This window comes from Gigantopelta aegis, chromosome 3, assembly GCF_016097555.1.
Source record: "Gigantopelta aegis isolate Gae_Host chromosome 3, Gae_host_genome, whole genome shotgun sequence".
Lineage (NCBI taxonomy): Eukaryota > Metazoa > Mollusca > Gastropoda > Neomphalida > Peltospiridae > Gigantopelta > Gigantopelta aegis.
In genome coordinates, this window is record NC_054701.1 from 57,353,734 (window position 1) to 57,366,529 (window position 12,796).

The following is a 12,796-nucleotide window of genomic DNA, read 5'->3' on the forward strand; positions in this document are numbered from 1 at the left end:
GGGTTATTTGTTAATTGGTTAGTGGTTAGTGAGAAAGAAGACGGTGTAGTGGCTTTACACCTACCCATTGAGCCCGTAAGAACTCGCTCTGGGTTGGAGCCGGTACCGGGCTGCGAACCCAGTACCTACCAGCCTGTAGTCCGATGGACTTAACCACGACGCCACCGAGGCCGGTACATTAATACATAAAGCAGCAGGGTTTAGTGCAATTGAAAGAAATGCTCAGGAACAGTATTATTCCAACTTATATTATCCCGTTTTCAAACTGTGTTATTGTTCATTAGAAAAATGTTCCGTAGACCACAAGCAACAAGAAAAAAGAAAAAAGAAAGAAAATTAGAAAATAATTTAATTCAACAAGTATAAACAATTATTGTATATGTGTACAGCGTTCTTGATACTGTCTTAGTCAACTCTGTGATATCGTCGGTACGCCACCACATCTTCACAAATGAGGATCTGAAAATAAATAAATAATAAAACAAATTATAACCAAGGGCATAAGATTTTAACAATTAATTAAGTACAGTATAGTACTCTTATAACGAACTGCAAGGCACAGACACGTCAGTTCGTTATAGCAGTAGGTCACTTCGTTATATCCATTTTCGGAAGTTAACCGTTTTCATTCAGGACGATAAGATACAAATAAGATGAACATTATGATCAGTTCGTTATATATACACTAATTTACATTGAAATTCCTGACGACGCCACCATACAACTAAAAGCGTATTGGGCTTGCTACAATAGAACATTTAAACAAAATGTTGCAAGTAATTTGTAAGTGAACTGAACAAAAAAAAAAAAAGAAAAAAAAAGTAAATATTTCGAGCTGCCAAAAATCTTGGAACAGCGGATTTAAAGTAACCAAAAAAAAAAACAGAAGAAAAAAAAAGAAATGTTTTATTTAACGACGCACTCAACACATTTTATTTACGGTTATATGGCGTCAGACATATGGTTAAGGACCACAAATATTTTGAGAGGAAACAGCTGTCGCCACTACATGGGCTACTCTTTCCGATTAGCAGCAAGGGATCTTTTATTTGCGCTTCCCACAGGCAGGATAGCACAAACCATGGCCTTTGTTGAACCAGTTATGGATCACTGGTCGGTGCAAGTGGTTTACACCTACCCATTGAGCCTTGCGGAACACTCACTCAGGGTTTGGAGTCAGTATCTGGATTAAAAATCCCATGCCTCGACTGGGATCCGAACCCAGTACCTACCAGCCTGTAGACCGATGGCCTAACCACGACGCCACCGAGGCCGGTCTAAAGTAACCAGTGCAACATCGCGTTTAACAAGCGCTAATATGAGTATCAAACATCAACCCAGATACAGTGAATAGTAATATTTGGCCCCAAATATTTAAATAAACATGTTTTGATGTCACACTTTTCGGAAATGAAAAATAATCAATTAAAAGACAATCTTATCTAGACAAAATTGGAAGAGGGGGCTAGTGGATCCAATATATCCGCTATTAAATAAATCAGTGTTCCCGAACAAGAAAGAACTACATACCAGAATCATTTCATCGTTGACTACGTTCCTGATATGTTTCACAGAAAACCCATCTCCAGTTGCATGTCGAATCAACGTGTCGCCCTCTAGTGTCAGCGTAGCCTGAAATGTTTTTTTATGCATCATAATTAATTTGTTTTCGCTAATGAAACAATCAATCATTAGACCTGCGTATAAAAAGTGTTACATTCGACCCGTACACACAAATACACATCCGCACACAGACACACGCGCTCATACGCACGCACACACACACACGCACGCACGCGCGATCGCGCACACGCACACTCACGGCCCATACTGTTCTTTATAACATCAGTTCGAATGGTCTCCAGCTAGATGTCCTGTTTATTTACTGGTCTGTCACACTCAGGATAGGCATACTGACTTATAGTGTAGAAAACCATTAATTACAACATCCAAACAGTCGTCAAGTACTGTGTCTAAAAGATATTGAGTTTCTGAAATATAACGCCAGAGACCATTTGTCAGATTCACTGACGAAATTAAACTTACATGTTTGTGACTAGAAGAAACGCTACAAGAAGAAACTCGACACCTGTAGATCCTTACCTGGGGTACTGTTTCAGATAGGAGGTCAGGTCAGGTCAGGTCAGGTCAGGTCATAGGACCTACAGTGCACATTCAGGGCAAGCTGTTGTAGCGCACGGCTGCCATGAGCGCAGGTGTCGACCCATGCCGGCTACTCCGTTCAGGACAGGAATTCAGATATGAGTGCCGGGTGTCTTCTTTGAGCGACTGTATTGGTCACGAACATATTTTTTTCTGTCAGGGGCCACGGAACTGAAGTCTTCCGAGGGGACCATTCTCTCCCCACGTTTTATTCTTAGGCCTAGAATGCCGAAACTGTCGTATTTGAACACCTGGCCCGCATTTTACGAAGTGATCTTAGCGCAAAGATCGCCTTAAGTGCATAGATATCTTATGCACTTAAGTTGATCTTAGCGCTAAGATCGCTTTGTAAAACGGGTCTCTTGAAATCAAAAACTAATTCACGGGACCTTCTTCCCGAACCCGCTCTAACATATCCAAGCTCTTAAACATTGGGCCCTTAAATGTCCCTCCCCCGTACCACCATCAGTCTGACTGTTCCCCCCCCCCACACCCCCACACCCCCACCCCCCATTTAAAATACACTCCGCGGGCTCTGAATGTTATGAACGGATTAGAACATTATCAAATTAAAAAGCTGTGGTATCAAACTTGGGAACCTATAAAATAATTAATGTATTAATAATTGTCCTGACACAAAAACAGAGTAGGGTTAGAGGAGTCTCGAGCTACATTCTATCTGGTTGTGTTAGGGCATGATTGATTTGATTTCAACTTATTTTCGTGCTTATATCCAATTAAGGTTCAAATACGCTGTCCTGGGCACACATCTTAGCTATCTGGCTGTCTGTCCAGGACAGTGGATTAGTTGTTAGTTGGTTAGTGGTTAGTGAGAGAGAAGAGGGTGTAGTGGACTTACACCTACCCATTGAGCCCTTAAGAACTCACTCTGGGTTGGAGCCGGCACCGGGCTGCGAACCCTGTACCTACCAGCCTGTAGTCCGATGGCTTAACCACTGCGCCACCGAGGCCGGTTGTTAGGGCATGTTTCTTCTACTCACAGTAAGAGGTCTTTTATCCAGTGTTGTCGTTGGCGTTGGAACTCCTATCTGGAACACGGCTGGACGAGCACCAAACACAGTGTGGTTGAGAAACGTCCACTTGTCACCTTCGTGGAATATCTCTAGTGTCGTGTCCTTCACCGCTTTCATCGCCGTACGAATGCTTTCATCAGGACATCCTGAAATAACAATCATTTAAATAAAAATATATTTTAAAAATATTTATATGATAGTTATTAATTTTGAAATTTATAACACAATTACGTATATATAATACACAAGCGTAGGAAGGTGCCAAAAAGTGTGTGTGTGGGGGGGGGGGGGGAGGGGGCACACTTTTATATTTACACACTTTTACACTATTATAAAGCAAATACAAAGCAAAATATCTGTAAATATAAAGCAAAATGTGCCCCCCCCCTCCCCCCGTAATCTACGCCAGTGATAAAATATTATTTCAATTTCTTCTTTTTTTCTTTCTTTTTTTTACCTGTTTTAGCCATAAGAGCCTCGAAGTTTTCGGATGCGTGGAGTTGCCATTTTCCATCAAATTTGTCTGCCATTGCTATTTGAAAATATAATTTCCTTTTAGAATACGTTCCTTAAACGAACCACACACAGGATTTACTTTCAGTGGTTCGAAGTTCCATTTTATAGCATTCCATGCGGATGCTTTCTCTATACTCGGCTTCCTCGAAGTTAAAGTAGGTCAGTTCCACAATTCACAGAACAGATGTCAACACCGGCCACTGATTGGTTCTCGCTGGAGTACGGAACTCGCAGCTGTGATGTCATAACAGTAAACAGACTTGACTCAAACCAACAGGATGTCCCAGTTCCAGAATACAGAAATTATATTTTAAAACAGGTGTTGTTTTTCTACTTGTTTATTTCTTCTTTATCTGTGTCTGCCTGCCCCCCCCCCCCCCCACCCCTGCTATCTATCCTCATCTCTCTCTCTCTCTCTCTCTCTCTCTCTCTGTGTGTGTCTGTGTGTGTGTGTGTGTGTGTGTGTATGTATGTCTCTCTATATATATCTCTGTTTATGCGTGTGTGTGTGTGTGAAGGGCGGATCCATAATTGTGTAAATGGGGTAATAAAATTCTAAACAGGACAATTTTGAGTTTTCCGAAGGCAAATAAAACGAGCTCCCAAAGGTATCAATATTTGTAGGGGTTTTCGGGGGCATGCTCCCCGGAATTTTTAAAAATAAAGATTCCCAGAGAGGTATTTTTATGACAGTTTAGTGATATATATTGTGGATGATGAATTAAAAAAAGGTTATTAAAAAGGGCACTTCAAACGTATTTTACTCGCATTTTGTTATAACATTTAATGTTATTTCAGTATTTATAATTGTCGTGGCTCCGTGCTCCCAACATTCGTAGTCATGTTCACTAAACCTTGTCCTGCATTCATAGGCGTACGAGCTCCCATTTCTTAAAGGGGGGGGGGGGGGGGGCATGCCCGAATTCAACGAAAATACCAGAATCTGGATTACAACATTTATTCATATAATTAGCATTACTGCCAAACAACTAAATAAGGTTGCAAACGAATCATTACGCATTTTTACACGGGATACAACTAATATTGTGGGTGGAATGATGAAAATACTACGGTTTTTAAACCAGTTCATTTTGCTCCAAAATCTCTATCGTTTTTGCCGGAATTTGAGGATTTGTTCCCGAACTGGAGTTTGAAACAATACCCTGCACCTTCCGTCTCTGCATTCGAGAGTTGATAGACACAGTGGTCTGCGCAACTCGGAAAATTCCTGTCCACTAAATGCAACTAAGAGCCCTCGCCCCATTTCCGCTGCTATTTATTTAGTTTTCATTTCAACTTATTTTCGTGCTTATATCCAATTAAGGTTCAAGGTCCTGGGCACACACCTCAGCTATCTGTTCAGTGGGTTAGCTGTTAATTGTTTGTGAGAGAGAAGAGGGTGTAGTGGCCTTACACCTACCCATTGAGTCGTTAAATCTCGCTCTTGGTGGGAGCCGGTACCGGGCTACGAACCCTGTACCTACCAGTAGGGCCTCCACGAGTCCAAAATATTGAACACAGGTACTCGAGGGTCAAACTCGACTCGAACCCGAGTACCCGACATTTACACTAGATAATAATGAGACTAAAGAATAAAGTAAAATAGCATTATAAAATAGTATTGCATACAGAAACCAGTGGATATGTTCAGTGTTGTGTCGAACGGCCAAATTAAAAGAGAAACTAGAGCATAACCATATAATTATTGTGTAACTTATATTGTTGATTATCTACTGCTGAAATTATTGGCCTACATTGTCCATTGTATTATAGTTGTTCACTGTACTCCACTTTGTACGGGTACTCGAGTCCCGTGAACGGACTCGAGTTTTGCTAGACTCGACCCGTGCCCCAGTACTCGTGGAGACCCTACCTACCATCCGTATGTCCGATGGCTTAACCATGACACCACCAAGGCCGGTGCTATTTATTATTTTTATTTTTTTTCAACTTATTTTTGTGCTTATATCCAATTAAGTTTCAAGCGCGCTGTCCTGGACTGTCTGTCCAGGACAGTGGGTTAGTTGTTGGTTGGTAGTTAGTGAGAGAGAAGAGGGTGTAGTGGCCTTACACCTACCCATTGAGCCCTTAAGAACTCGCCCTGGGTTGCAGCCGGTACCGGGCTGTAAACCTTGTACCTACCAGCCTTATGACTTAACCACGACACCACCTAGGCCGGTGTTAATTATTAACACCGCTATAACTAATATTGTAAGTAAGACAATCCAGTTACACTCTAGATCATCCACAGTGATCTCCCCTTTCCAATGGAACGGAATATAATTAAGGGGAACCGGTCTCGGTGGCGTAGTGATTAAGCCATCGGTCTACAGGCTGGTAGGTACAGGGTTCGCAGCCCGGCACCGGCTCTCATCCAGAGCGAATTTTAACAATTCAATGGGTAGGAGTAAGGCCACTACACCCTCTTCTCTCTCACTAACCACTAACAATTAACAACTAACCTACTGTTCTGGACAGACAGCCCAGATAGCTGAGGTGTGTGTCCAGGACAGCGTGCTTGAAACTTACTTGGATATAAGCACGAAAATAAGTTGAAATGAAATAATTAAGGGGCGGTTTGTAGCTGAATGGTAGAGCGCTCCCCTGATCGCGATCACCTTTAGTGGTTTCGCTTTCGTTTTTCTCCAATACCAACCAATGCCCCACGACTGGTATATCACATGCCGTGATGTATACTGTCCTGTCTATTAGACTATTAGAACGTACATGTGCATAATGCATCTTGCTGCTGTTTTGGTACGAATAACGTGTGTAGCAGTGTTTGCATTAGAAACAATATTTGACTCTTTTTTTCTTCTTTTTTTCCATTTCATTACCGACATATATTATAAATTTTTAACCAAAAATTAAAGTTGACAGATATAAAATAGCTACATTTGGGTATGATAAAAAATCGATTGGTATTAAAGAGGTTTGCAGCGCTTGAAAGAGGAGTTCACTTCGAACCCAATCTAGACTCACTTTTGAAACTTAGTTTGATACAAACACAGGAATATATTATATCCACCTCACCCACATCATCATATAATACCAACAAATTACAATTGACTCAAATCTTTCACAATATCGTTTGACGATAACAGATATTTATGAGAACAAAAAAGAAAACAAAAAATCACCATGCAGTGGACATTTATTGCAACAACAGATAACAGCAAAATAATGAACATATTTAACAACATAAGCACAGTGTTTCAATAAATACCTTATGACATAATATTTGCAATTTAAATTCACATTTACATATGTACATGTATTAACGACAAAACAAAAGCATCCAGTGTCACACATGTCAACGATACAAAGATATTCAATAAAGAACATCATCACCAACACAGGTCAATACTTGTATTTTAAATTTGTAACTGCCATTATAATAAGACTTGAACATATAATCCGAGCAGACGTGAAATATAGGAATATGTCACAGTGGACGATTATATACACCACAACACTAATTTAAATTATTTTATCACATACTGTTCAACATTTCTAAACATATTATAGTCAGTTATTCAGTAAGCTTCATGTGAAATTTTGAAGTCACCTTTAACGACTGTTCTGTGATTGGAACGTTTTCGTGAGATTCTCCTCCAAGCATAGTCATACAGTCTGAGTGACGTAAGCGCATTCTGTGCAGTTGCTTTCCTCCTCAGAGTGACTCTCCTGATAAACAGACTGCAACCACTCTTCACAACCTCGTCCACCTGGCGTCTGACGTCACTCCTTCCCAGCAGACGACTTTCCCAACCCACGTCGTTCGGGATCCGTTTGGCAAACCTGCTGAAGACAACATGGCGCCTTGATCTCCTCTGACTTTGGACAGCTACCTCGTACAAAGCTGGCAGAGTAGTTTTCCCCGGGAAAATTCTGATTTTGCGATACCCTCGTCCTTCTCCTCTCTTCTTTTCCCAAGTGTCGTCTGGTTTGTCGGGACAAACAACCTTAACCCACGGCGACCAATGGAGATCCCTCAGCATGAAGTTGTTTTCTGGAACATTCTCTCTTCTCAACAGGCGAACAGGACACATTTTACTCTGAAACACAAGAACAACTTAATAATTATCTGCCTTCGTGTTCCAAGCAGTATCAATAATTTAAAACGGTGTCATTCATATAAAATGTATTTGATAAGACAATAAAAATATTTCAGACTAAGTTGAGTGTGTTACTGTGTCAGATTTAATTTATTTCTCTTACCAGAAAATCGTGAATACTTAAATCTAATTTGTAACTTGAATGTTTCTGGTTTTCTGCTTCCAAAATAAGCGACGCATTCCATAGCTATCAGTAGATACTTAAATCTGAGTTTAAATAGAATATTTCTGGCTGTCTGGTTGTAACAGCATCCAATACATTTTATCAGTTAATAGTGTCTGTAGCTGCCAGCATCCACCCGTCGCTATTGTAGTTTTAAGTTATTATCTCCATAATCTATTTTAAATGCTTAAATATTAAAACTATATTCGAGATGACAGATTTAATTTTAAAAAAACTCCGATTAAATTAAAACCGAATCTTCTTTACCTTGACGTGTCTCTTGTTGTTGGCTTTCAGTACAGGTCTTTTCAAAGAACCCTTCTTTAACGAAGCTGGTTTTGCCACTTTCTTTGACGTTGTTTTTGGTTTGGCTTTACACAGTGGGGAACCAGTTGCGACAATTGTTGTGGGATCTCGCAGAGTAGAAAACAAGCCGTGCAGATCTTTATGTAGACTGCCGTCACCGCATCTCTGTCGGACTTCTTTCTCGTACACCTGAAATAAAATAGTTCTTATTTCAATATACGAAACAGCAGTGTGAATTACTGTGAGAGTGAAAAAAATACAAATCCATATGAAAACTTCTAAAATCGTCTATTTTTGTGATATTCTTTCCCATTTCTTTGTTGGTGTGATTACATTTATAATACATAGAACATGCTAAATAGCAGTTTGTATCAAATTAATGCTAAACTACTTTCCTGTTTCAAAACCTGAAATATGGAATTAAGAAACATATTCCTGATGTGAATTGTAAAACCGTGTTGCGTGAAGGTCAGCTAAAGACGCCATGAATAGAAATGTTTATTTTAAATGTTTACCTGCAGCAAGTCCTCTCCTTGTTCTTTGTAGCAGATGGCCATCAAGAAATCAAAGATGTTTGAAAAGCTGTCCATCTTAAGGTGACGACCAGACGTTTTTTCCGCCATTGTCTTATAAAACGTTTCTGCGCCAAATGATTTGCACTGTACAGCATAAATCTTTACTCCCTGCAATAGTATGACATGGATGTTTAATAAATATTTTTTATTTTGTACAGGTAACATTTTTTAAATACATGTATTGATTGGTATATTGGAGAACTTGTACTTTTTGATTACCGTATTTAAGTCTTTGTCAGCCAATCAGAGACATTTCAGCTTTGAATTGTTAAATTATTTGTCAGCGAACCACAAACTGGTTATGTATTTTTATATCATAAATACTATTACATGCCGGCCTACTATTATTCGGCCACAGCACTCGCCATGTTACGTTGATGAGACCAGATATCAAGATACCAATAATCTGGTGCCCCCTTCTTGTGAAACGGCTAAGCTTCCAGATATGGTAGTACAGAAACACCTGTTCTTCGCTAACATACAGACATCTTCTAAGGTACATACAAGGACGAGGACGATGAGTAGGAAGAAAGAGAAAAAAAAAGAACAAGAACAAGAAAAAGAAGAGGAAAGATGAAGATGAAGATGAAGAATAAGAATAAAAAGAATAAGAAGCACCAGCACCAGCAACACCAACAGCCGGAGACGAGCTTTGGAATGATTTTATTGTTATCCATCACTTTAAAAGCTGAATGGGTGCTACAATTAATTAGATGATGTTATTGTTTAAGGTCTACATACCATGTTTGCGAGGTTGTCCGTTTCAACTCTCCAGTCTAGTTTCAGTTTGTTGTCTGGATAGTTTGGCTCGTGTGGCTTCGCGTCACCGATCATGACGAGGGCTCGATTAGACCCTGGCGTCCAGGAGAGTTCATCACGAACCTGGTACAGCACCAGCTCGTAACACTCGTCCGAGTCCCCCCCGCCAGTGGAGGAAACATCACTGACGAAATCACACAGTTTCTTCACGTCATCCGTGAAGTCCACGAACTTGGTAACATAATTGTGTTTGTCGCAGTAATCCCCATGCGCAAACACAGCGATTCTGATCGCGGGGATGTCTGCTTGGAGACGCTGAATCATGTCTTTCAATCGACCTCTAACCTCAGCTAGACAACTGCTCATAGATCCAGTCGTGTCGAAAGAGAAGACAATTTCGGGCAATCCGCCTGGGGGTAACAGAGCCATTTAGAACTATGTTGTGATTCTGAAATTTTTTTATATAAAAGAATATATTCTACATGCACAGCACAACTTTACACAATACATATGAAACTTACCAAACGTAAATAATAATATATTTACTGTTCACCTTAACAAGATGTTAAAAAAATTAAAACAACTAAATTATAAAAAAAAGTATTAAAAGTGAAATAATAATAAAAAAAAAAAAATGAATAAAGAATAAGAAGATAATGTTAATGGACTAATACCTACAATTTAATTTTATTTAGGAATCGTATCAGGTTTGTGTGTGTGTGTGTGTGTGTGTGTGTGTATGTATGTGTGTGTGTACATGTATCTATCTGTATATTTGTATGTCTATACCTGTACCTGTACCTGTATCTATGTACATGTATCTTTATACGTACATATATATATATATATATATATATATATATATATATATATATATATATATATATATATATATATATATTAACTTACATTTAAAATAACTGAGAGACTGGCAGACGTATTGTTTTTATCCTCTTTTTTTATTATTCCTTTCGCTTGTGCTAGGACCAATATTTCTGAATTTTACAACGTTAGCTGGCTTTATATAGGGCCAGACAGCCTACGTCACAAGCATGTTTCGACTTGTTGTGACACGAATAGTTGTGTTCAGTCTTTCATTCATGTTGTTACATTAGAGGACGTATTCGATTGAGCTACTCAAATATCATTGCCTGGTATTCTAGTTCTTTTTTATGTGCCGTGTTATTTGATATTACGCATATGCTGTCATAAACTATCCTTAATATCCATATAGCGATACGACTGCACCATTTATAAGAACAAAATCAAACAAACTAACAAACTGAAACTAAATGAATCTCAACCAGTGCACAGACAGATAGTTTACTTCGCGGAGTAATATTTCAATCGGAATATTTCGACTATTTCCGTCAACGACAATACAGGGTGTACTATACCAAATAAAATCCCATAAACGACCATGTTAACGTTTGTATTTAAAAACACTATATATGCAATATATCCACCAAACTATGACCCATAAATATCAGTACTACAATCCCTACCTCAAAGTATTAACTAAAGAAAATGGTACGCCCCGCTCATAGCTCATTTTCAGTTTTTACATCACACCTAGTTCCGAACAACATTTTAGTACTTTTTTTTTTACAGGTACCCCATACATATTTCAAGCACAAGGCTACTTTGACCCAGCAGGCAGTTATTTTCTTTAGTACTATCATTTTTGATGACTAAAATTACATCTATAAATTTCTTGTTCAGATTACCAGTAGCCTGTCTGTACATAAACATTTAAGGTGTTTTCATCGTCTTAACGTTTGTAGTAGTCAAACCAGATTTTACCTTACAATAATTTCGTACGTACGATTCCGTACGAAACAAATATGTGTTACGAAGTAAAATGAAATTTGAATACTACAGACATTAGCACACGGCCGCAAATACTGGATATACAGACACTGATATTGTAAACAAGAAAATGTAGTATGAAAAGCAACCATTGAAGCTCGCTATATCTCGCTCCAAGAATTGATTTCTCGAGACTCGGGTCAGAAAAACCATCTACAAAAGGACTCATGCCAGAAACTATTAAATTAGTTGGATATAAGCACGAAAATAAATATAAATGGATACAACTGTTATTCTCGGTATCGTTTGTATATCTGGTCGAGCAATTACAGAAAACAGTTTAAAAGTTTGTTTTGTTTAACGACACCACTAGAGCACATTGATTTATTAATCATCGGCTATCGGATGTCAAACATATGGTCATTTTGACAGTCATAGAGAGGAAACCCGCTACATTATTCCATTAGTAGCAATGGATTTTTTATATGCACCATGCTACAGACAGGATATCACATACCACGGCCTTTGATATAGAATGAAATATAATTCAGTTACTGGGCAGGCCCAAAACGTGATCTAGGCTTACCTAATGTATAGATATTTACAATCATTTTTGTCTAGAAAACCTCATTTCTTCAGTAGTTTGGGGAATTATTAAAACACCAGCTAAAATTTTGACCCCTCTGCTCCGCTCCCCCCCCCCCCCCCCCCCTCCCCAATTTTTTTTTTTATTAATTGAGTGGAGTAAATCAGCCTTCTCAAAATTATTTCATATATGTTGAATTAAGCATACATAGCCAATGCAGGCTTTTGTTAAATTTTGGATTTTGAAATAAGAAATAAACTGTTATTCAAGAACTATTTTGTTTTGTAAGCGACAAGACATTCAACATGTCTGGACCTGCTACCCTTGAAAAGACTTCAAAACAGTAAAGTTATGAGATAAAATGGTTGGTAGTAAGGCCTTTACGAGTCCAAAATATTGGATTCGAGTACTCGAGGGTCAAACTCGAACTGGATTTTGACTTTGAATTGGTTTAACATGCTCATATACCACTAAGGTTTCGAGCATGTCTGTCCCGGGTTCCGCACCTGGATAGCCAGGGGCCCGATCCGGGACAGAAAATTTAAGGGGACAATTTAGATTATTAATGCCAAAAGAAAGGGGACTTATTTAAATTTGTATGCGAACCAAAGAATAAACGGAAAATACAAAAATATAAAAGTACATGTACTCATTGATAATTTTTGCGCAATTTAGAGCGGGCTTCCTAAAATAAATTCGACCTGGACCACCAAAGTACCCGACACTTACACTAGATGATGATGAGATTAAGGAATAAAGTAAATTAG

The 12,796-nt window shown here is 38.8% G+C and overlaps 2 protein-coding genes across 3 annotated transcripts; both read right to left on the reverse strand.

Annotated features, from left to right (window-relative positions):
- Positions 1-331: 331 nt before the first annotated feature.
- LOC121391071 (sodium/calcium exchanger regulatory protein 1-like) lies at positions 332-3,975 on the reverse strand. Its single transcript, XM_041522828.1, has 4 exons — positions 3,655-3,975; positions 3,165-3,343; positions 1,531-1,632; positions 332-459 (listed from the first exon to the last, which is right to left on the reverse strand). The coding sequence occupies exons 1-4, from the start codon at positions 3,725-3,727 to the stop codon at positions 406-408; spliced, it is 408 nt and encodes a 135-aa protein (XP_041378762.1). The 5' UTR covers positions 3,728-3,975; the 3' UTR covers positions 332-405.
- Positions 3,976-6,856: 2,881 nt separating this feature from the next.
- LOC121391082 lies at positions 6,857-10,604 on the reverse strand. 2 transcript variants are annotated; one of them, XM_041522837.1, is made up of 5 exons: positions 10,544-10,604; positions 9,617-10,082; positions 8,816-8,983; positions 8,262-8,489; positions 6,857-7,771 (listed from the first exon to the last, which is right to left on the reverse strand). In XM_041522837.1, exons 2-5 carry the CDS (start codon positions 10,061-10,063, stop codon positions 7,250-7,252), a joined length of 1,365 nt encoding a protein of 454 aa, XP_041378771.1. In that variant the 5' UTR covers positions 10,064-10,082; positions 10,544-10,604; the 3' UTR covers positions 6,857-7,249. The 2 variants fall into 2 exon arrangements, with proteins under 2 accessions (XP_041378771.1, XP_041378774.1); XM_041522840.1 differs by lacking the exon at positions 10,544-10,604 and having other exon boundaries at positions 9,617-10,238.
- Positions 10,605-12,796: the final 2,192 nt, after the last annotated feature.